General features: G+C 46.0%; 2 protein-coding genes across 2 annotated transcripts in view; one reads left to right on the top strand and one right to left on the bottom strand.

Annotated features, from left to right (window-relative positions):
- Positions 1 to 1325: 1325 nt before the first annotated feature.
- On the top strand, positions 1326 to 10132 carry mfn1a (mitofusin 1a; the record flags this gene model as incomplete). The annotated part of the gene is made up of 17 exons (XM_080503062.1): positions 1326 to 1440; positions 1794 to 1929; positions 4212 to 4374; positions 4446 to 4570; positions 5507 to 5615; positions 5702 to 5809; positions 6663 to 6825; positions 7511 to 7578; positions 8041 to 8162; positions 8262 to 8388; positions 8581 to 8685; positions 8830 to 8932; positions 9016 to 9236; positions 9311 to 9412; positions 9539 to 9735; positions 9822 to 9956; positions 10066 to 10132. 17 exons carry the CDS (start codon positions 1326 to 1328, stop codon positions 10130 to 10132), a joined length of 2166 nt encoding a protein of 721 aa, XP_080359188.1.
- Positions 10133 to 15467: 5335 nt separating this feature from the next.
- The window catches only part of pex5lb (peroxisomal biogenesis factor 5-like b), a gene marked incomplete at both ends in the record, with an annotated part of 43115 nt that continues 34843 nt past the window's right edge, over positions 15468 to 23739 (bottom strand). The window contains 10 exons of the mRNA XM_080503065.1: positions 15468 to 15666; positions 15745 to 15902; positions 16071 to 16236; positions 16964 to 17176; positions 17764 to 17834; positions 17920 to 18063; positions 19559 to 19678; positions 21817 to 21915; positions 22338 to 22425; positions 23183 to 23306. Of these exons, the coding sequence (XP_080359191.1) occupies positions 15468 to 15666; positions 15745 to 15902; positions 16071 to 16236; positions 16964 to 17176; positions 17764 to 17834; positions 17920 to 18063; positions 19559 to 19678; positions 21817 to 21915; positions 22338 to 22425; positions 23183 to 23306 (1382 nt within the window). The remainder of the gene's footprint in view (positions 15667 to 15744; positions 15903 to 16070; positions 16237 to 16963; positions 17177 to 17763; positions 17835 to 17919; positions 18064 to 19558; positions 19679 to 21816; positions 21916 to 22337; positions 22426 to 23182; positions 23307 to 23739) is intronic.

Genomic DNA, 23739 nt, shown 5'->3' with positions numbered 1-23739 from the left:
GATGGATTCAGAGTTTGTAAACTTTTACTTTTTAACACAATCACTTTTGTAGAAGAAACAGGATTAATTGTTCCACTCTGCAATACAAGGTCATTGTTCCTTCTTTCATACCTGTGTAGGTTTTTTTTTTTTTTTTTTAATGTACACAATATTCTGCACTTGTGGAATTCAACAGTCAGTGATGATGAGGAGGCGAAGCACAGCCCGAGTATGTTTCCTGCAGCGCCCCCTGCTGGAAACAAACACAAACTAACTGTGGTTCTGGACATTTACTGCCACTGAAGGTCCCTGGTTCGAATCCGGGCCCAGACTGTTTCTCATAATTCAGACTTGTTTTTAGATTGCACTCCCGAGAAGTGGTATCTTTTGTGGAGTGTTGATTTCCAGACCACCTGCGCCTTCTTGTTCAGTATTAATGTTTTTTTAGTTTTTAGATTTAAAGCAGATCAAAACAGGTTATTGATTTGAATAACTGAAATTCCAACCTTGTGACGTAGTGACTTTTTAAAGTAATTTCAACCCTTATTTGTCAGCAGCTCAGTCATTTGCAATTAAAATAAATTATAATTTCACATGTAACATAGTTTTGAACAGGATTAAACGATGTACAAGATGGATGATAGAAGGAACAACTGTGGGTCTGCTTTCTCTCGTTGTCTTCCTGATTTGCTGGTGACCAGTCGGCTGAACTCTCCTCCACTGGTTCAGCAGCATCTTATTGCTCCTGAATCAAGTCTGATAGCAGCCGATAGAAACATTATCCTGTAATGAGGCCAGCTGTCACGAGTGAGTAGCATCACACACAATGGAGCCACATCACACTTGCTGCTTCTTTTTGCAATTTGTCTTTGCGTTTGCTTCTATCGTGAGTCGACGTCGTGACGAGTTCCTGCATGACTGCAGGAAATTGTGTCCCCTTCAATCTTTAACAATGACCCTGATCTGAGACGTGAGCAGTGGAACAGGTGGATGAGGCTGCAGGTGAGACAGGTGAGGCAGCTCTAAGTCATGCTAAGAGGATCAGTCTGCACCCACACACACACACACACACACACACACACACTCGGAGGGTAGGAGTGTAAGCTGAGCTTTGCATGCTGAGAATCGCTTCAGTTCGTTTGTGTCTGACGTTCTGAATAACGGCGTGATGGGAGGAAACAGCAGCCCAACAAGAATGAATCCACAGACCATGGCTGACCTCTGAACCCGAGGGACACAGCGACACGGTAAACCGTGTATGTGTATGTGTGTGTGCGTGTGTGTGTAAGCTGTCATCATGTTAGAATGTTGTGTTCTCATGATATTTGTGTGTGTGTGTAGGCGTCATGGACGACGAGGATCCATCTCCTCTGCGGCGTTTCGTCATCGCAAAGCGCTCCATCACCTCCATCTTTGACCAGCTGCTGGATTTTGTGAAGGATGGCTCCGCCTTTGTGGACGGTAAAGCAGCGCATCGAAATAAAAAAAAAAAATCATTATCGTGATATAAACCTGCACAACGTACAAAACTGCCAAAGACTGCCCGATGTAGCACTTTGAGATTTGATGTCAAAATGTAAAGTGCATTGCAAATAAAATGTATTATTATTATTATTATTATTGAAGTCCCACGCACTCCGTTTCCCTGCACAGTGCGTTCAGGCTCCAGCAAATTCAAACATTAACATCTGAAAAATGTGTATTTTGATGTATTTGGGCGAATCTCTCACATGTGAGGAGGTCACATTGTCACATTGCGTCGGCTTCGGCCTCCTGACCCGGCGGCTCCTCTGTGTTTTTCCCGGGGACGCCAGAGGCCTGGCGGAGCGACGAGCTGGGGCAGGTGGCCGTGGAGGAGCAGAGTCTGGAGATGCAGAGCTGCGCCACCAAGCTGTCGACCATCAGAGACGTTCTGGTCCGCAGACACATGAAGGTGGCTTTCTTCGGCAGGTAGGATCAACTCAGACAACTGCAACATATAGGGATGTATAGGAACTCCATTAAGGCTTTACTTTTTTTTATTTAAATTTTACTTTGGTTTGGTTTTTGTTGTTAGTAAGTTTCACCTTCGACGCAAATGCAAAACATTCAGTTATCATCTGTGTTTTGGAGTCTATAAAGGGCAAATTTGAAAAGACACTCACGTTTTACTGATTTAGCTCCTACAGTTAAATAAAAAGTAAAATTCTTTGAATAATTGATTGGTACATTGTGTTGTTTCATGTTTTTGTGTCAAAGCAAGTCATTTTAAAAGATTATGGTAATAAACCTGGCTCAAACTATCGATGGAGCTCAGGTTTGTCTCGTTCTGAATAAACCAAACCAAAGTTTATTTTCCCGCACTTGAACTTCAGTTTCAGGTGAGTTTAATGAGAGTTTTGTTTCCTGAACGGAGGAAACAATTTATGTATTTTGTTTTAACAGATTCGATGCTATGAGATGGAGCTATATTTCACATTTTCTTCAGACGACAGGGCATCTTTTCTACTAGAATCTATGTGGATAGTTTATTATGGTAGTGAGGAACAATGTCACCCACACACAAAACAGCTCAGGAGCCACATACAGTACAGTTTCATCTCGAGAAGGTGAGGACCAGTAAAATAGTACTCTAAAAACCTTTTAATTTAAAATTTAAAGTATATTCTCCGTGGTACGGAAGAGGATTAGGGCCACTGTGGGGAAAAAACCCTGAGTTCTGACTTTTTGTCCTCAGAATTCTGACTTTAAACTCAGAATTCTGACTTTTAAACTCAGAATTCAGAGAAAAAAAGTCAGAACACTGTTTTTTTCCCACAGTGGCCCTAATCCTCTTCCGTACCGTGGTGACACAGAGAATTCATGGTGAAAATGTCTATATTTTCACAAAACCAAATAATTTATTTACTTATTCTTATTTATCTTATTTCTTTTAAATTTATTTAGTCATCTACTTTTCCATGCATACTCTGTTCCTTCTTCTTTAATCTAATGTTTAATTCCAATTTTAATTAATTAATGACACATTAAAGTAATCATTTAATAGTGCATTTATTTATTTATTTATAAAATGCTGGCACTGTTGGTTTTCCATACTCATTAAGATTATCTACAAGAACTTAATTGAAATATTTGTGATTCTTGTGAACGTTCAAGATTAAGAAATTTTAGGTTTTGTGAAAAGTTGTGCACAGATCCAACACAAACTGGTCGAATCAGTCATTTTGGGATCAGAAAAATAAGCGAAACCGTATCGTCGTCATTGCGTGTACGTCAGAAGACGTCAGAAGACGTCTGAAAACGTCCCTGAAAATCAGTCATCAGAGGTTAAAAGCGGAAAAGTAGACCACACATGCAGCGCGTGTCGTCGGCTCTGATTCAGGCTGCCAGATAATTAACCGACGCGACTTTTCTTCCGAATGAGTCGTTCGTCGGAAATGAACCAACTGCCGGCCCAGATAAGTTTATCTGCAGCGTCCAGCTCCAGCTGAAAATCCTCCGCGCAGCCAACCGCCACTGACAGACCAAGAGAAACTCGCAATGCTTGAAATCTGTGAAGGAAATGCTGCGCGGCTGTTTGCAAACTAACGACACGTCGCCAGACCTTTCCTGGTTTGTGGATCACAAACAGTAAAACCTTCTTTGGCGAATCTGAACTGAACCAATAACTTCAGGAGGAACTTAAATGCAAATTCTCAGAGCTTCGGTACTGAGACATCCTGAAATCATCCAGGAGGAAACATTCACTCATTCACAGCGAAGCAGCCCAGAATCATGATGCTCCCTCCACCGTACTTCACTGTACCGGGATCTCCAGAATCTCCCAAGATCAATTTAGCCTCATTTTTGAAAGTCCTCCTTGTCAGAGGTATTGTGGAGTGTCTCTGTGGTGACGGTATCGATCTGAGTGATGAGGGACAGGACTGACTGTGGTTTACTTTCCAGTGTAGCTGCTGATGCGAACACCGTGGTGACTCCACTTCCATCACATCTTATTTGGAATAAATGCAAAAAACTGTGTTGTTTCGAAGCATGTACTGTTTGCCACAACAAAGTAAAAAGTTTAAAGTCTAAATTTCAAGGTTTTTGTGGCACTATTTTACCAGCCTGACCCCTGAACAAAGAAACAAAAAAACAAAACATGTCTGACTACCCTGGACTTCACACTACATAATAAAGAAATTAGCCTTTAAAGAGCAACACTGAGTTGAGAAATGCTGACCTGAAGTCTTTTTGTTCCCGTCATCAATCAGAACCAGTAACGGTAAGAGCACGGTGATCAACGCCATGCTGAGGGACCGAGTGCTGCCCAGCGGCATCGGTCACACCACCAACTGCTTCCTGAGGGTGGAGGGGACGGACGGCGACGAGGCCTACCTCACCACGGAGGCGTCCAATGAGAGGAAGAGCGTGGCCGTAAGAGAGCGCCGAGAAAGAGAAGTGGCCGTGCATGGATGGAGCATTGAGTCTCTGTCGTCCTCCTGCAGTCGGTGAACCAACTGGCCCACGCCCTCCACATGGACCACATGCTGGACCTGGGAAGTCTGGTCAAAGTGTTCTGGCCCAAGAGCCGCTGCGCCCTGCTGAGGGACGACCTGGTGCTCATGGACAGGTAGAAACCACACCAGGCGTTTAGACTGGAACTGGTTTAGATTGAGCCGTGGTCTCAATCCCCCGGGTGTCTCGGCGAAGTCTGCCATGATAAAACGCAGGATTGCACCGCGTGCAGCCTTCACAGTGGCTTTATACCACCCAGCACTTTATCATGCAAAAGGTACAGAAGGTACTGCGAATATATTCTGTACGGACAAGAAAATCAAGTATTATCCCCATATCAAAGTAAATCATATGATGGACTGAATCCACTGGAAGAGATTATTATTATTATTAGTAGTAGTAGTAGTAGTTGTAGTATTAATAATAATAATAATAAGCTATCTTTATTGAATATTTTTATTAAAACTAATGTTTGAGTATAATTACATTTTTTCAAGCATTTATGGAATGTATTTTTATGTTAGAATATTACAATATCATAGCATCTATTCTAATAGAATAGTACATTTTTCAAAACTGGAATTAGGTAGATAGAAAATATGACAGGTGTGTTAAAGCACTGAATTTAATTCAAAACAGCACAAAAACAACATATATAACACATTAACGCTATCTAAATCCAAATCTGTGTTTCTCTTCGATATAATGGATGGTATTGTCCACCGTGGTCAAAGAAAGATTATTCATTCTGCTTTATGTACATATAAAGTGTAAAAGCCTCAGTGAAAACAAGCTGAAAACATTTGATGAATGTGTTTAAAAATGATAGAAAAATTAACGAAAAAAGACACATAAAAAAAGAACCAACAGGAAAACAACCTATTTGTCTGTTTAGATCTTGACCTTGAAATAAACCCTTTTCTTTTAAAAGTTAATATATATATATAGAGAGAGAGATAATGTGTGTGTGTTTTAATCCCACGTTTCAATCTGAATCATCTCTGCTCTGAAGAATCCAGAATAATCGACTGACCTTTGACCTCTGCCGTAGCCCCGGGACTGACGTGACCCTGGAGCTGGACAGCTGGATCGATAAGTTCTGTTTGGACGCGGACGTCTTTGTTCTGGTGGGAAACGCCGAGTCCACCCTGATGAACACGGTGAGGAAGAGTCTCCTTCACGCACTTCCTCCTCACGTCTGCGACGTCCGTCAGAAAGTCTGCGTGTGTGTCGTTCTGCGTCGCAGGAGAAACTTTTCTTCCACAAAGTCAGCGAGAGGATCTCCAAACCCAACATCTTCATCCTCCACAACAGGTGGGACGCTTCAGTCACCGAGCCCGAGTACGTTGAGGAGGTTTGTGGGAGCTTCCACTCATTAAGCTGCTGGTTGGCGTGATGACGTTTTATAGCTTTTTGACCTCATTACGTTTAGCGTTTCACGTTTTCTTCATGCTTTGTTTTTAATCTTGCCTAGAATAAGGCCCCGAAAGAAGGTTCTCAATGAGATTACTTGTGATTTCCGCTACGCTATCGTCACTTTATTTAATAAAATGATTTAATTGGTGGCTTAAAACCATACGACAAGTTAAAACCGGGTAAGGGTTACCTACCCTATTCCTAATCCTTGATATTTGATTTAAAGAGCCCATATTATACAGTTTTGCAACAATTTCACCAAGTTTTCAGAGGTCTGGCAACATTATATTCAAAGTGTATTTCCCCAAATCCAACTGGTGACCCTTCAGCGTTCCTTCTTGCTGCTAATAACAGACATCAGAAATCCTGACGAACGCAGATTAAGACTTCAAAATTTCATTGCAATTGTTGTCAAAGGTGCGTTTACACAAAATGACGGTAGGTCAGGAATGGCACGAATCTCAATTCATTAAAAAATATTGTGTATCTGAATATGTCACTACCAAGAATCTAATGCTTGCTCCTGATAACTGTTTTTCCAAATTATTCTGAAATTGTTCAGTATATCAGTGAGGCAGAGGCCGACTACCAGATAGAGAGGTTATTTCCCCACATGACATCATCAAGGGAAAAGCTATGAACTTGAGCGAGCAAGTAAGGCAGATGACAGACTTGCTTCTCTTCTGACGCCTCACACAGGCTGTGGGGACACATCACAAAAGTTTTAGAGAGTGAATTTTACCTTTGAGTAACGTGAATGAATCTCCAGATGTGCTCCCCCTGCTGTCCAGGTGAGGAAGCAGCACCTGGACCGCTGCGTCAGCTTCCTGGCCGAGGAGCTGCGGGTCGTCCGCCTGGACGAGGCAGCGGGGAGGATCTTCTTCGTCTCGGCTAAAGAGGTGCTGAGCTCCAGGATGCAGCAGGCGCAGGGCATGCCTGAGACAGGTGAGAAAGGTGAGACGAGGGGAGGGACAGCAGGGGGAGGAGCCTCGAATGATGTCAAATAAAAGACGGACTCTTTTTATACAGCAGATGTGGAATAGAATCGGACTTGAGTCGTAATGTCGGTGCAAACACATGTCGGTTTTGCTGGAAGTGCTTAAAATGAGCATCTGTGATGATCACCACGCTTTCTGCTGCCTCTTACCAACTAAAGTTACGTGTCCACTGCATCTGGCAAAACGTTCCTAAAACGTCTAAAACGAGCTGCATCATTTATTTCTCGCCTCAAATATTATCTGCAAAAAAAAATTCTCCCTTAGATGTTTTCATTTAAAAAAAAAAGAAAGAATTTGTGACAGAACAGAGCCATCATCTTGGTCCGGTTTTAAGTTCAGGTACTCCCGAGATGTTCGTGCAATCAGGTGCAGCACATACATGTAGCGAGGCTATATGCTACATGCTAAAGAGTGTCAGCGCTCAAACAGTAGCGAGGCTACATGCTACATGCTAAAGAGTGTCAGCGCTCAAACAGTAGCGAGGCTACATGCTACATGCTAAAGAGTGTCACTGCTCAAACAGCAGCGCGGCTACATGCTACATGCTAAAGAGTGTCTGCTCAAACAGTAGCGAGGCAGGTTTCGGATGTGGTGCGTTTGCATTCGGGTAAAAGTCTTGTTCACGCTGCTTCATCCTGCAGGTGGCGCTCTGGCTGAGGGTTTTCATGAGAGGCTGAGAGAGTTCCAGAGGTTTGAGAGGACCTTCGAGGTACAAATTCAGTTGCGGGGCCACATACCGCCATACGTTGATTCATATTTTTGACCTTTAAAAAACTTGTTTAGCTTCAATACCCTGTTTTGTTTATTCTTTTAGTTTTTTTTGATCGACTCCTTTACATACAACCCTCTTTCATCTCCAGTGGGACGGACTGGACTTTTTTTCAAAATCAAATGATTAGTACATAAAGCACTACAGTACATTAGTACATAAATTAGTGATACATTTTATTTAGTACCTAAATAAAATGTTGTGTCGTGGAACGTATCGTAACCTCCTCTGCAGAGTCGATCAGCTTGCTATTTATGTGAAAGCAGTCGCAGAGACGCCGCCTCTCGTTGGCTGATCAGCATGACCTCCGGTGCAGAGCAGCTCCTTCACCATTTCACTAAACTCCTGTTTACCAGAAGAGGCCGAGCTGAGTTTTGAAGTGCCGCTGCTTTGGCCCTTCAGGAGTTCATCTCTCAGTCTGCGGTGAAGACCAAGTTCGAGCAGCACACGGTGAGAGCGTGGCAGATCACGGAGGCCATCAAAGCTGTGATGGACGCCATCAACATCGCCTCCGCCGAAAGAAAGTGAGCAAAACTCCACCTCCTCAACTGCGTTTCCCTGCTGACCTCTTCCCCCTCCCCCTCCCCCTCCTGTGACCCGGTGTGACCTCTGACCTTCGACAGGATCTGCTGCCTGGAGGAGCGGGAGGAGCAGAGGGACCGGCTGGACTTCGTTCGGGGACAGATTAACCGTCTCAGCGACAGCGTGAAGGAGCGGATCAAAACACTTACTGACGACGTCGCTGCCAAGGTAAAGAAATCCTCCTCCGAGCGCCAACGGGCGCCGTTGTTGTCATAAAGGCACACACAGACACGCACGTAGAGAACAATACTCTATACATTTAAAAAAATGAACAATACATGGGAACACGGATAGAATGTAAAGTGTTCTTACTCTGAAAGGAGGGATTAATGTGAACATGTTGTGCTTTTGTGCGACCAGGTGGCCACAGCTCTGTCTGATCAGATCCGCTCTCTTCCCTTCCTGGTGGAGGAGTTCAGAGCCGACTTCAGTCCCACGCAGGAGACCCTGGAACTGTACAAGGCGGTGAGAGGAAACACACACTCCATAACACACGAAGAAGAAGAAGAAGAAGAAGAGTCGTTTTTTTAAAAAATGTCACGTGTCTCACAGGACTGGAGACGTTTTGCAGTCGGTACCTTTGACTCTTTGTGTCTTTGATGTGTCCAGAAGCTGCTGCAGCACGTGGAGGAGCGCCTGGTGGGCTGTTTGGCTCATCGCTGCTCAAACAGCGTCCTCAGAGACATAAAGGACGCCCAGAGTCACATGATCGGTAACCGCCGTTCCCGTCGTTGCGGCTTGTTGCTGCTCTGCGGCATTCTGAAGCCGTTGTCGTCCCCCCCCCCCCCCCCGCAGACAGCGTCCGGCCCCTGCTGTCTCTGTCCGTCCAGGAGACGCTCTCGTCTCCCTCCGCCGCCTTCGAGCTGACCTACGACCTCGGCCTCGCCGCCCTCTGCGACGACTTCCGGGAGAACATCAGCTTCCAGTTCTCTCTGGGCTGGACCGCCCTCGTCACGCGCTTCATCGGCGCCGCCGGCGCCAAGCGGGCGCTGACCGGTTCCGACCAACGACTGCAGGTCAGTGACTCCGCGGCCACGGCGGCGGGTAGGACAGACGAGGGCCGATCACCGACCCTCGTTGGTGTCTGCAGGAAGGAGCCGCAGCGAAGGATGAGATGCTGGTCTCCATAGCGACAGGGCTGGTCTCAGTCACCTCTCGGGCCTCCATGACGGTGCTGGTGATCGGAGGAGTGGTACGTCCCGCGGACTGAATCCTATCTCATCTTTAGAGCTTCAGTTTCCCCGATGCATGTTCTCCATGACAGCATCCCATCTCATTGTACTCCGTGTGTGTGTGTGTGGGTGTGGTCTCGCTGCAGGTGTGGCGCTCGGCGGGCTGGCGTATCATCGCCGTCTCCTTCTCCCTGTACGGCCTCCTCTACCTGTACGAGAAGCTCACCTGGACGGACGCCAGCAAGGAGCGGGCGCTGAAGCGACAGTTCGTGGAGCACGCCACGCACCGCCTGAGAGCCGTCGTCCCCGTCACCAGCGCCGCCTGCGGCCAGCAGGTGTACAAGTAAGCCCCGCCTCCCCGGGGAAGGTGTCCGAGTAAGCCCCGCCCTCGATTCACTGTGTAAATAATGTGTGTGTGTGTGTTTGTAGGGAGCTGTCGTCGACCTTCGGCCGTCTGACTCAGCGAGTGGACCTGAGCGACGCCGAGCTGGAGGGAAACATCCGGCAGCTCAGCTTCAGGATCCAGAGACTGGAGAACATCCAGAGGAGGTCCAAGGCCTTCAGGTAGCAGCTGCTCGCCCCCACATTGGGAAAACAACACTTCAGGGAAATCCCGGAGGGAGAAACCTGAATGTGTGTGTGTGTGTGTGTGTGTGTGTCTGTGTGTTTTCAGGAACAGAGCCACGGAGCTGGAGACTCAGCTGGAGGTGTTTTCTGTTCAATACCTGCAGGGAAACTAAGATTTCGACGCCATTTCTCTCAGCCAAAACAGAAGAATCATCCAGAAGCTACAGACTGCCTGGACCCAGTCTGAGCCTCTTTCATTCAAACAGCCACAGCATAGTCACCTCTCAGCTCTATATGTAGAAAATATCTGGTATGAAGGGAAAACTTCCAATCAATTGGAAGAAAACTTTTAAAAAAACTTATTGCACTGATTTAGGTGGAGAGTAAATAAAGAGAAACAGTAAAATGATGGAGGAAGTGTGGATCACCGATCAGAGAGCTTGTAAGAAAGTTCAATCCATCTGGATGCTGGGTTTTTTACTGTAGGAAGTTTAACAAAACAATTTTTTATATAACATCATACTGATGTTAGGAGGATTGTTAACAGTTTCATCAACATTTTACATATGAAGAAGAAGAACAAATGGGGTGACGGTCGGGTACGATTAAGAGAGTCAACGATTCATTTCTAATTAATTTTTGGCCTGAAGGAAGAAACTGGAGAAAAAACATGCAAACTGCACACAGAAAAGTCCCAAACTCATCTTTATCTTGATCTCAACCTGCAGAAACACTTTAATCCATTCATATTAGTTTGTTTTGTTATCTGTGTGATTAATATTCATGTCTAAGAGACTATAAAGGGTGAAATGTTCATCACAGGAATATAGTCAAGTGTTGTTCGTGAAGCTTCTGCAGTACTGCCGGACCGCCACCAGAGGTCAGTGTTTCACAGACAGACAGGTGAGTTTGGAGCAGGTGACCGCCCCCTGCAGGAGGGTCTGGAGCTTTAATCTCAAAATATCTCAAAACTCAAACTGCTGCTGCCAAAAGCTGAACCTGAAAACATTAACCCGGGTTTTTAATCTCTTATTTTATAGATTATTTTAACACTAATAATCCGTTTTAAACTGTCTTCAGACCTCAGGTTACAACCAATAATGTTGTAATGGCCAATAATTTGACAATAAACTTAGAATTTCAATAATTTTAAATGGAATAAAGCTAATAACCTGTCAATAATGTAATAAAATTGTAATTTATTCTATGAATTATAATTATTACTATTTCACTCAGTTTTTGCTCATTATTGATGAGAAAACTGCACACAAAAGTTAAAAAATGCTCTTATTTTCAAGAAATGCAGCCCTATAAACACATTCTTACATCATTAACTAGTATTTTAAAGCTACAACAACCAGCCAACCAGTCCTGTTTGATGATTTCCAGTCAATTTTTAGGATTCCTTTAAAATCGTAGTCATACATTTTTATGGCTCTATGTGTTCACACACTCCAATATTTTCGACATTTCACTAAAACTATCAAATTCCTTTCTGCACTGTCTCTACACAGCACATCCCTGAACTGTTATAAAAATAAACAATTCAGCTGCTATTTAAAAAGATAATCTTTGAATTATTTCACATTGCATTTTGATTTATGTTGCCTTACCGTGAAGCACTATCATTGCTATATATTTAAAATGTACTGACACATTGTGCTGGTTCAGTGCAAAACACCAGAGTTCAGGTTTCAGCTGTTTAATGAGTGATTATTGTCTGTACAGTGGTTTACGAGGGACATTCAGAATGCGAACAGAAACATAAAGACATAAAGATGCTCACTTATCGAATATAAAATCAGGACGCTAAAACATACAGTGCCTAAAAATAACCAAAAGAATGGTAGAAACACGAACGCCCCCAACAAGACAAATAACACAAAACTAGTCCGATCTCGTAGGCGTGTAATATCACGTGTTCCTAAATATTCCTGTAACTGTTATTAAGTAGTGCTTTTGGGTATTTTTGTCTTTTCTTCAGGTGTATAATTTTACCCACACTTCAGTGCATTCACACAACTTTATTTACTCTCTGTTAATGTTTTTTATTTTTTACTTTAAAAGGCTGTTATTGACAGTACAATTAATTTGAGTTTAACTGAACCTATAATGCTATAATAGTAATTTTCTTGTTGACTTGAGTATTTTTTTTTTCTTATTGCAGCGTAATCGTCTTGTAGTACCGGAGTCAAACACAAGGTGGAACAAAGAGTTACTCTATGAGCAAAACGTTTATGGAACTTTAAACACAATAAAAGACGAAGTTTAACAAAATACTGAGATCAAAAGATCTAAAATGAACTGGACAGACTCAGTGCTGCCCCCAGTGCACAAAAGAGGTACTTCTAGCCTTTTTAACATTGTATTTCCTCTTTAAAAAAAAAAAAACAGCAGACAGTTTTAGTGTCTGATTGTTTTAATGAAATCAATCAAATGACTTGGTGGGTTTTAATCCAGGACAAGACTAAAAAGAGATCGTAGAGTCTGGAGCTACAAAACATGTTTAACCTCATCAGTTATAGTTTCTGCTCCGCATCCAAGAGCTGCTTTGCATTTATGGAGTTACATAAGTACAACTGAGAACAGTAGTCATGTATATAACATTTCATTTATTTAAGCCATTTGAACTCGTTTGTTGTTTTACTTTCTCAAGTAATTTTAAATATTTTATTCATTTTAAAAAAATCATCACCCTTGTGGCAGCATCAGGAACTGCAGAACATCCCCGCCATGAACTTGAGCTATTTTGTGCTTTTCTGCAGGCGGTGGCATCCTCATGACGTCATGCTTTAAAACCTCGCTGGGTTGAAAATGACACTTTAACAGTATATTCGTTGCGTTGTTGTATATTATTTACACAGCGGTTCGCTTCTTGGATAAAGTTTGTACAGAGAGCTAACAACATGCAACAAAAGAAAGGTGTGGCGATACATTCAGTTCCTGCTCAGTTTTCAAAATAAAAGCAAGGCAGGGCCCCTTTGAACTACTGCAGAGAGTTTAAACTACAAAACCAAACATGTTACATTCAGAAGTAATACATCGCTGCTGCATTATTATTGTCAGAGGTTCTCGTGCAAAAAAGGTTGTTTTGCTGCATCCAGCTCTAAAGGAGGAAGTACTCTAACTACTTTAAAGGGAGAGGCGCAAACAAAGCCTCCATTGTTAAACCTATTAGAAAAAACAACAACACGGGTTTCTGCTCGTTCTGGTCGGATTTCATCCAAAACAGAAACATTTAGACTCCCGACAATGAAAATAAATGAAATTCAGACATTTGTTTAGAATATGTGCGCAGTGCAGTGCTGAACTCCGGAGCTGGATTATAGACAGCTGTTGTCATATATGTGATAAGGATTTATGGATTAATTGCAACTCCCCCCCCCCACATTCCCTGACATTCAGATATATTATAAAAGCTACAGGCTTTACGACTCCGCAGTCTGCGAGCGAGCGGCACTCCCTCCCCGCAGACAGCAGAGTCTGCAGAATGGCTTCGTACCTTTTATTAAAACTCCCTCCGACTGCTGACAGAAGGACGAGGTGGACTGGTTCGGGGAAAGTCGCACTGACGGGCGATTTCAAACTCCCTCCGTCAATGCCGCAAATAAAGCCAAAGCGGACTGTGTGACTCTTTTAAAACCTTTGTGAAAAGTGAAAACACCCTCGATTCCGTCTCCACGGAAACAGGGAGAAACCAACTTTCCATAAACGGTTTCTGCTCTTTCCATACGTCGTTTCCATAAGCGTCGCCGTCTAAAAGGCTTTCTGAAACAAAAACGCAAAGATAAAGAGGACTGAGGTCCTCCGGGACCTGGACGGGACGGCTCGGGACTGAAAGCAGGTCTTACAGGCGGTGAAGCTGTGAGGAGGCAGAACCCCGACTCTTCCTGTCGCACGCCGACTTCAAAATGTAGGATTTGATCGTCCAGTGTTGCGTATTTTTGCACACGTTAACATCACATCCTGCTTTTAGAAACCCGAATGAGACCCGATCCTGGTTTTCTTTTGGTCAACGGTGTAAATAGTAAATACACATTAGCTATATAATACATCATACCACCTTGTTTTGCGTGAACCATCACACACATCACAACCAGGAAACCGGCAACGCGTTGAAACAAACCATTTAGCCGCCGTCTTCAATGGACCTTTGGCTAAACCCCGCCCCTTAATGCAAACGAGCCAATAGCGTTCAACTGCCTGGCAACGCCCACTCAGACATGGTCTCAGGCCACATTGACACGTACTCGGATATTTGGGGAAAAAAAAAAACAGCGATATTTCTCTGCGTTTCGGCGCATTTACACACAAACTGTGGATTACCAGAGGTAAACGAGACGACCAGACACCTCGTGGTTAGCCAACGAGCAACTTAGCTCGCGTCAAGTAGCCAGCGGAAGTGGCGAACGGCGTGGATGTTAAGAAAAACCAATCGCAAAACACGCAGCCAGCTGCAGCCTGCGACGGCTGGTCGGCGATAGCGACGGTAACTGAGAGGGGCGGGGCTTAGCCGAAGGATCCATTCTGAGCTCCCTCGGTCACGTTCACGACTGCTTGACAAACCATCTCCCTCAGTAGCGATCCAGCGGCGTGTTCGTCGGCCCGAGTTACCAGACGAGTCAGCGTAATCGGATACTTTGTCTCGACGCTCAACTCGGAGCCGAGTTTCTTAAGTACGACGAGTCTGAATGTGGATTTGGAATTCAGGAGTTTATACATCAGGCGATTAAACACAGAGTTATACTTGTTTATTTTTGTCATAATCATTCAGATTAGTATGTGGGGTTTGTCACAATCCTGAAATCTGTGGCAGCAGGCAAATAAATGGTAACGACAGTTCCAGCTTGATGCCGGCGTCAGGTTTATGGTCAGGATTACCGTCACGTTTCGCCTTGTAATGCTCACGACGACTCAGTCTGCAGCGATCGGGAGATGGAACATCACCTTCTTTGACACCAACCTCACTTGTGCTTTTTTTTTTTCTTTCTTCCCCCCAGTGGTGAAATGCATTTGCCAAGACTTTTGTCGCTGTCGTTTGCCGAGCGAGTGGAAACGAACACAAATCTTTGATGAGAACTCGGAGCAGAAGGAGCCGACAGAGTAGCGGGACTTGTGGGACGTCGACCGCCGTCGCCGCGGTGATGTCGTCGAGTAACAGACGAGACGTTTTAGCTTCATGTGTCACACTTGATGCTTTAAGGCCTGATTTGAAAGCGTTGCCGGGACCGTGGAGAGGAGCGGCAGATCAAATGCAGCCCCCCCCGTCCCCCGTCCCCGTCCCCCCCCGGCGGTCATCAGACGAAGCAGCCGTTATAAAGAGTGTTCTTATAGGAAGCTAAAGGGTTGTGCTGTTATATTGCGAAAAAAGTTTTTTTTTTTTTTTTTTTTTTAAGTTTTTCGTTTCGTTTTTCCCTGCGATCTGCAGCCGTCTGTCTTTGGTTTCAAAACCCGACTGTACCGTCGCCGCCCGGGGCTCTCTCGCTCTCTCTCTCTCTCTCTCTCCGCTCAGACGTCGCACATGTCGAAGGCCCTCATCAGCAGGTCCAGGTCTCCGATGTTGGCGGCCTGGAACAGCTCGGGCCGGTCCATCAGGGAGATGGCGATCCGCAGGGCCGTCCAGATGCTGGCCGACATCTGCTGGTGGCTGCAGCGCTGCGTCCGCCTCTGCTGGTTCAGGGCCGTCAGGAAGTTACTGACCGCCTCCCTGCAGGACGGCAGCCAGACCGGCGTCAGACCCTCGACAACTTTACAAGGCGTTTCCGTGTGTGTGTGTGTGTGTTACCTGTGAGCTCCCAGGTTGATGCAGCTGATTCCCAGGTTGTATCTGGAGCGGATGAATCCGGGCTGCAGCTCCAGAGCCCGGGTGTAGGCCTCCACCGCCTCCTCACTGCGGTTCCCGTTGGCCAGCGTTGCTCCGAGGCGGTTCCACAGCAGGTAGTCCTGGGGGGGGGGGCGGGGAAAATTATGATATTTGTATTTTCCTTGTTATAGTTTTCTAAGGTGATTACAGACATTGCAATCGTGTGTGTGTGTGTGTGTGTGTGTGTGTGTGTGTGTGTGTGTGTGTGTGTGTGTGTGTGTGTGTGTGTGTGTGTGTGCGCGTGTTACCTGCGGCCTCACGGACAGCGCTGCACTGAAAGCCTCCACCGCCTTGTTGAAGTCCGAGCTCAGGTTGAAGAGGACCCCCAGGCCGGTCTGCAGGTCCGGATCCACACAGTCCAGATTCAACAGCGCCGCCTCCTGGAAGAGCTGCAACACGTCCTGCAGCTCCGCCCTGCACACACACACCTTTTTACTAGAACATTCTCAAAGGAAAAAATGTGAACATTTCTTTTTTTTCTTTTTAAAGGCTGTTTCTTCACTTGAGATCTGGTCCCGCAAACTAAATGGGTTTATCCCTAACAAAACATGTTTGAAGTGGGACTTTTCGTAAAGTTGAATCCAAAGAGATGGCGTTGTTTGTTTTTTTTAAAAAAACTCTTTATTTTAATTTTTCCATTTTTCTTCTTGACAGTAAACACAAAGAAAGAACAAAACAGCAACACCAACACAATAAAATAAAATAAATAATAAAATAAAATAAAAAATAGCACAGAAAAGCAAACAATTAACAATAATAATGATAATAAAAAATAATAATAAATGGTGCTCACATTGACAATATTAATAAGACAAGGTCATTTAGCCTAATTTATTATTATTATAATTATTTATTTATTATTTATTTATTTATTTTTGCTTAAAATACATCAATTATCTATTATTTGTTGTATTTGTTTTGTTCTTGCTTGTTATTAATTAACACTTTTTGCAGTTTAAGCATCATCAGACCACAGACCATATTCATGAGGGGAGGGGGGGGGTTCCAATAATTGTTCACACCTTGTTTTCAGTCCATATTAATACATGTTATTGTCTGCCATTCATGTCCAAAATAGTCTTTAAGGGGAGACCAGTCATTGACAAATGGGATGGGTTGTTGCCGACGGCGGTCAACGTACCTGGCCGGCGCGTTGGGGCGGAGCGCCCTGCGCGGCGTGGCCGGGGAGCCCTGCAGGGGGCTCCTGCTGCTCTGCACCAGGTGTCGGTACCGGGGGTTGTGGCAGATCCAGCGGCGCAGGGCGTCGCACGCCTCCCGCTGCATGCTGCTGTTGGTGAAGCTGACGGCGAGCGCCATGAGGGCCGGCAGGTTGTTGGGCCGCAGCTCCAGACACCTGCGGCGGGCGGAGACGCACGCTGAACCGCCGGACGCTGCGAGGCGCTCACGGTGGAGACCAATCCGCCCCAACACAAGCTCTGATTTCTGAGGCATTTGTTTGGGTGATCATTTCAAATGTGAGAGTTTAGCTCCCCCGATGGGGGGATAACCCGCCATATCTGGCAACGCTGGCTAGTGTGTATAGATTCATTTTCAAGGAGCTGTTAAATACGAGCCGACAACATGACGGAGGATAAAAGGAGAATGAGGTCCAAACAGCTTTTAATATTTTGGCGGAGCCGTTTTCTTCCGGCGCTTCTCAGTCACATGTAGAAAAATATCTGAATTGGAATCACATACGACCGAGGAAAAGTAGGTTCTCATGTCATTTTCTTTTTTGTTTCACACACTTCCATTCATATTCGCTCCCTCTAGTGGCCCAACAGGAAAACTACAAGCTTTTAAGTGTTTCTGTGTAGACAGACATCATTTTTCTTATTATTTATTATCATTTTACTCCATATACGAATGGCTTTTTTATAAAAAATTCTTTTCAGGAAGAATACCTCCCGTCTGGTCTCTGACCATAATTGGACGACTGACCTCTGCAGCGACACGATGGCGGCCTGCTCGTTCTCATTCTCGGCCTGAGTCATCCCCAGAATCTGCCACGCCTGAAACCACGAGGAGGAGGAGAGGCGGGTTAAAGACGGGAACGGGGGCTCCTTCGGGCGGAGCTTCCGGGCCGCCAGCCGTCACCTCGGAGTCCTGCGGGTCCTGCAAGATGGCGGCCTCCAGAAGCAAGACGGCGGCGTTCAGGTCTCCCTCCCGGGCCTTCTCCTGCCCCTCGGCGAAGGCGTTGGGCCACTCCCTGTACGGGTTGTTGGTGTTGAAGAAGTAACTCTGCCAACGAGACGAGGACGTTACGTCCGGCGAGTAAAAACGAACGCCCCTCAATCTGAAAGCGCGCGGCGGCCTCCGATCGGGTCTGGATCATCTCCAGCGAGACCATCGACCCGGGTCCTGGCGGCGCGTGTTGGTCGGCCGGACCGAAGGCACAGAGTGGCATCGACCGCCGTGCTGCGGCTCGTTAAACTGATCAATGAGGCCTGTGTGGCGGCGGCGGGTTTTCATCGGAGCATCGATCGCTAATACAAACACAATCAGTCACAGGCGAGCTTCGGGTCAGGATCACACACACTCACACACACACACTTTGACCCGTGTGTGTGTTTGTTTACCAAACTGAGAGGCTGAAATCCCGCTCAGTTAGGGAAGATTTAGGTTTTAATGAAATCTAAAGACGGGAATTATTAGAGGCGAGAAGCAAAAAGGCGATCTGCTCCACAGATGTTGGAAAACGCGTCCACCTCCGTCGCCGCGGTGATGTAACACCTGAGCGGAGGAGAGATTAGTGCAGGATTACCGCTGCTCGGGGCTCACAGCTCCTCTCAGGCCAAAGGATTAACGCCGCAGATTACCGCGCGCTAACATCCATCAGACTCATAATCTGCCATTATTAATAACGTCGCCTTTTACGAGGCAGGAGGGAAAACTGGAGTTGAAAAGTTAGTCGACTGGAAGAAGGACGTTTATTAAGAGGAACGATCGGAGAGATTTCCTCATTCTGATCTGTCCACCTGCAACATCTGTCCACCTGCACCATCTGTCCACCAGCAACATCTGTCCATCTGCAACATATGTATGTTTGTTCAGCTGCACATCTGTCCACCTGCACGTCTGTATGTTTGTCCCCCTGGACGTCTGTATATTTGTCCACCTGCAACATCTGTCCACCTGCACGTCTGTATGTTTGTCCCCCTGGACGTCTGTATATTTGTCCACCTGCAACATCTGTCCACCTGCACCATCTGTCCACCTGCAACATCTGTCCACCTGCAACATCTGTATGTTTGTTCAGCTGCACATCTGTCCACCTGCACATCTGTCCACCTGCATATCTGTATGTTTGTTCAGCTGCACATCTGTCCACCTGCACACCTGTATGTTTGTCCCCCTGCACATCTGTATATTTGTCCACCTGCACATCTGTCCACCTGTAACATCTGTATGTTCAGCTGCACATCTGTCCACCTGCAACATCTGTATGTTTGTTCAGATGCACATCTGTCCACCTGCACATCTGTATGTTTGTTCAGCTGCACATCTGCCCACCTGCAACATCTGTTCACCTGCAACATCTGTATATTTGTTCAGCTGCACATCTGTATGTGTGTTCAGCTGCACATCTGTCCACCCGCACATCCATTCATGTGTTCACCAGCTCACCTTCCCTCCTGTGTTTGAGTGTTTTCCAGCTGTTTGCGCGTCTTCACCTTGTTGATCGTTCTGTGTGCGCCCCCCCCCCTCCATGCAGCCGGCCCTCTGAGGGACTCACCTTCTCTGCCGGGGAGACGGTCCGTGGGACCGGCCGCTGGTCGTCAGACTCCTCCAGCCAGTTCCTCCGGGCGAGCTCCTCCCACTCCGCCTGCATCTTATCCCAGAACTCCGTGTCTGACTGCGGCACAACAAACACGCCAGACATGAGTCGAAGTCATGTTGTCACATTGAATTTGACAGGCTCACATTTCCCTGATTTCCCATCACGCGCTCTAATAGTCGTCGCTCGGAGCGTCTCTACATCTCGACACTGAGCTGAAGCGGCAGGGTGGGAGGAGCAGCTGTCGCCCTTTCATTTCTCCTGCCTCACACATTGAGAACTTATTATGATTTCCTGCTTTGAGTTTCTGAATAAAACCTTTGAGCTCTTTCCTCCCCCCTCCCCCATAAACACGGAGCCACAACCCCCATCACAGTCACAACCCCCCCGCCTCCTGTGGAAGCCCCGAGGTGCAGGAGAGCTGTGGCGGTCTCCAGGTTCCTCGGGACGCTGCAGGATTCACACAAACCCTCCGGGCTGAGAAAAAAAAAAAAAAGAGTTGGGCAACGAGCCACTTCACACCGACACACCAGGCCCGGCCCTGTTATCTGATCCACACAGCTGCCGGTGCAGCTGATGAATGCAGCAGCCGCTGCAGCGGTATCAGTAAGCAGCTTCACAGCTGGTGTGAAAGACGGCGATGAAAGCCGCTCGGGGCGTGTGACAGCCACGTCGCGTTGACCTCTGCGAGCGGCAGATTAAGACACCTGCAGCTAAAATCAGACGCCGCCATGAGGATGAGCTTTTAATCAACGGCTCGTCAATCGGCGCCGCGGTGCCACCGGTTCACCGGAGCGAGCCGACGCGATTGAAGAGCAGAACATCGCGAACTCATCGCCACGAGTGGCTCGCATTAAATATGCGAGAGAAAATCTGCACTTCAATCACCGCCGGGGCGAGTCACTTCATCCGCTCCGGGCTCGACACCGTCACACGAAGGTCAGCGACCTCGACCTCGACCCGGAGCCCGAAACGTACGGGGAAAAAAAAATCCTGAAGCACACCGAGTCGCTCTAACGGCGCGTTCAGGTGACACGAAAGAATCGGAGCTAAGAAACATTGTTGAGTAAAGGTTAATGTTGCAACAATAACACAACTGCAGAGATGTTACACTGTTTTTGTCATTTTCCTGAGTAAAAAGATATATTGGTGGGAAGCCCCGCCCCTTTTTGGATAAACCGATTTTTATGTTGAGATCCGAGGGCGTGTTGTCGGCAGCTGCTGAAATGACCTAAAAATAACTTGTAATCTAACTGAGTTACTTTTAAAAGCAAGTAATCCATAAATTAACCAAGTTACTTTTGAAATAACTTGTAATCAGTAATCGGATTACTATTTCAAGGTAACTGTGGCAACACCGGTAACTGTGCACCTCGAGACACCCTCAAATATCCCGAAACTTCGTCAAGCACCCTGGAGCGACCGATGACTGTCACGTAATACACACACCAGGGGAAACTGAAAGTTTTGAAACATCCTGACAAACTGTGAGAAACGGAAAAAAATAGATCCTGACATCCTGAAACATAATCAAACATCCAGAAACATCATCAAACAGTCTGAAATGTCCCAAAATCGTCTGAAACGGCTCTTTTGGTCATAAAGGTTTCAGACCCCTGATCTAAATCATACACATACTCTTCATATGTGTGTCTTATTTGTAATCCTCTGTTTTTATTTCCAATGCTCCCATCGTTACTTATATGCTGCTCCCATTTGCGGCTTACTTAGATTGATCAGTTTGTATTTTTATATTACGCCTCCATCTTCTAACGAAGAGCTTTGGTCCGAGATGGAAGCCATCGAACGGCTGTGTACGGATGGATTTCTGCAGTGACTAATAAAACGCCGCCGGCGTCTGAGCTGCAGAGAGCTGCAGGGTCACATGACGTTATAGATACTTTATCAGATATGTAACCGGCTCCGACCCCTTTCAGCCGGCCGCCTCGTGTCCACCTGAAGCCGAGAGCTCATCGGAGTGCGGTGTCATTCATCCGAACCTCAGACAGGAAGCACACGCGTTTCAGAGGAAAAGCCCCCCCCCCCCCACCCTCAAAAGGTTTACACCTGAAGAGCAGGCTGCAATATAATATCTCCTCCTGCCAGTCAGCGGAGACAGAGGACAGTGCTGAGAGGAAATGTGAGGACTGGGTCGGAGCGGGACTCTGGGTTTCTGGTGTCAGTGTGGACGGAAGACGGACTCTCGGCGTTCATACCTCCACAGCAGCTTTCGCTCTGACAAATTCGTCCTCCAGAGACTCATTTCTGGCCAGCAGAGAACGAGTCCGTCTGCGCTGTCTGGATGCCCCGCAATCCTGAAAACGCACACGTACAAACACACACAGACACACACGAAGGTCGACCAGATGCCCGTAACGCAAATGCCAAGAAACTTGCGAACAAAGTCAAAACTGACTCTAAGGAGACATTAAACTTCCGACCTCCAGTCAGTGCTGGCAAACACCGTTATGTCCCACGGCCCCTGAACTACACACCGTCACTCTATTCTCATTAATGTTAATAAGCTCAATGGCAGATGTTTTCCAAACTTTTTTTTCCCAAATATTTCGCGCAACTTGTATGTATTTCACCCGTTTTACCTACAAGCATGGAGTGTGTAATAATGTGTGTACTACAGTTTGTACTATTCTGTGCACTGCATCTGTACTGCGATGTGTTCTAACGTGTGTATACTGAGGTACAAGTACTTCAGCCTTCGTGAGAGGCAGCAGCTCACCTGCGTCGAGGAGATGAAGTCCAGGTCGTCGAAGCTGTGAATGTCGAAGTTGTTCTTGGTCAGTGGGTCCGTTTTAAACTCTGCAGACCTGAAGAAAAACACAAACACGCCGTCAGCGCCCCCTACAGGCGGCCTACAAATCCCGCCAGTGCCTCAAACGCATCCCGATGACTCTCCGGCCCTGCAGGTGGCGCTCTAAGAAACATAGGGACCGGGTCCATCCTCTGAGGCGCAAAAGCAATTTACATAATTACCAGATTATCTTCCTGCAATACTAATCTCCATGTAGCTGTAAAAATGTGGCATTCTTCCAACACTATTTACAATTTATTAATCTATATGATTAAATATTTCCATTGAATCATTGGATGCATCATCAGTGTTTGTTATTTTCACCCATAAGGGGCAGAAAAATGTCAAACCACAACACAAATACACAAGTAGGTTCCTGTGAATTCAAAAGATAAGACAAACAGCTTTTATATTTGTGTTGTTCATGTTTTTGAGTTGTGGCTTTTGTATTTTTTTGTATTTTTCTGTATTTTCCGTTGCGCCGAACCTCCTGTGTCGACGTGATCGTTGGACGCTGATAGAAAACAGACAACGATCTCGGCTGCAAACTCAAAATGCTCTCACATCCAAAGAGCAGGAGTTTCTCTAAATGCGCTTTTAATCAGCATGTTTTTTTTTCACAAAGTCACTTTGGAAAGGGAGACGATGTGAAGTCAGCTGCTCAGTGAAAACGCAGTCTAGAATTTCACCGTCAGGTTCAGGTGTCGGGCGGAGTCAGTACAGAGGAAGAGGAGGAGGAAGAGGAGGAGGAGGAGGAGGTTTGCTTTGGTTACCACAGCAGCTCGCTGGACGAGTGGTGGGAGGTGCACCTCTTCTCATGTCTCCTCCTGCGGCTTCCTGCTTCCTCCACGTCCAGGTTCACCTCGTCCCATTTGTCCAGGGGAGACGACAGGCTGACTGCAAACACCAGCAAAACCATGCTTCAGGGGGAAATCAACTGGACGACTCACAACAACTGGCAGGAGCAGCCAAACGTTCCGCGTCGATCAAAACCCCTGCTAACGTCCCGCCTCGGTCTGACCAACGCCGGGACAAGTCTGAAATCATTTCAGGTTTGATTTAATTGCGGTAAAACTCAGAAATTCTACCGCGTTTGAAAAGTATCAGAAATTCCAAATGAGTTGGAACGCCAGCACGTCCATCGCTTTGCTGCATGAGAACTTTTAACAGGAAATATTGGCAAACAAAGTGATTTTTAGTAAAAAAAAAATTAAAAATCAATACCAAAAAAACAAAAAAATAAGATTTTGTTGGTTTTGGATTCAGAAGCAATACAAACATTTGAAAGGTGAGCTTTTAGAGGTTAATCCTCACATAAAACCTAGCGACG

Source organism: Blennius ocellaris, assembly GCF_963422515.1.
Source record: "Blennius ocellaris genome assembly, chromosome: 10".
Lineage (NCBI taxonomy): Eukaryota > Metazoa > Chordata > Actinopteri > Blenniiformes > Blenniidae > Blennius > Blennius ocellaris.
The sequence above is the reverse complement of the archived record's forward strand: the minus strand, read 5'-3'. Positions and strand labels throughout refer to the sequence as shown.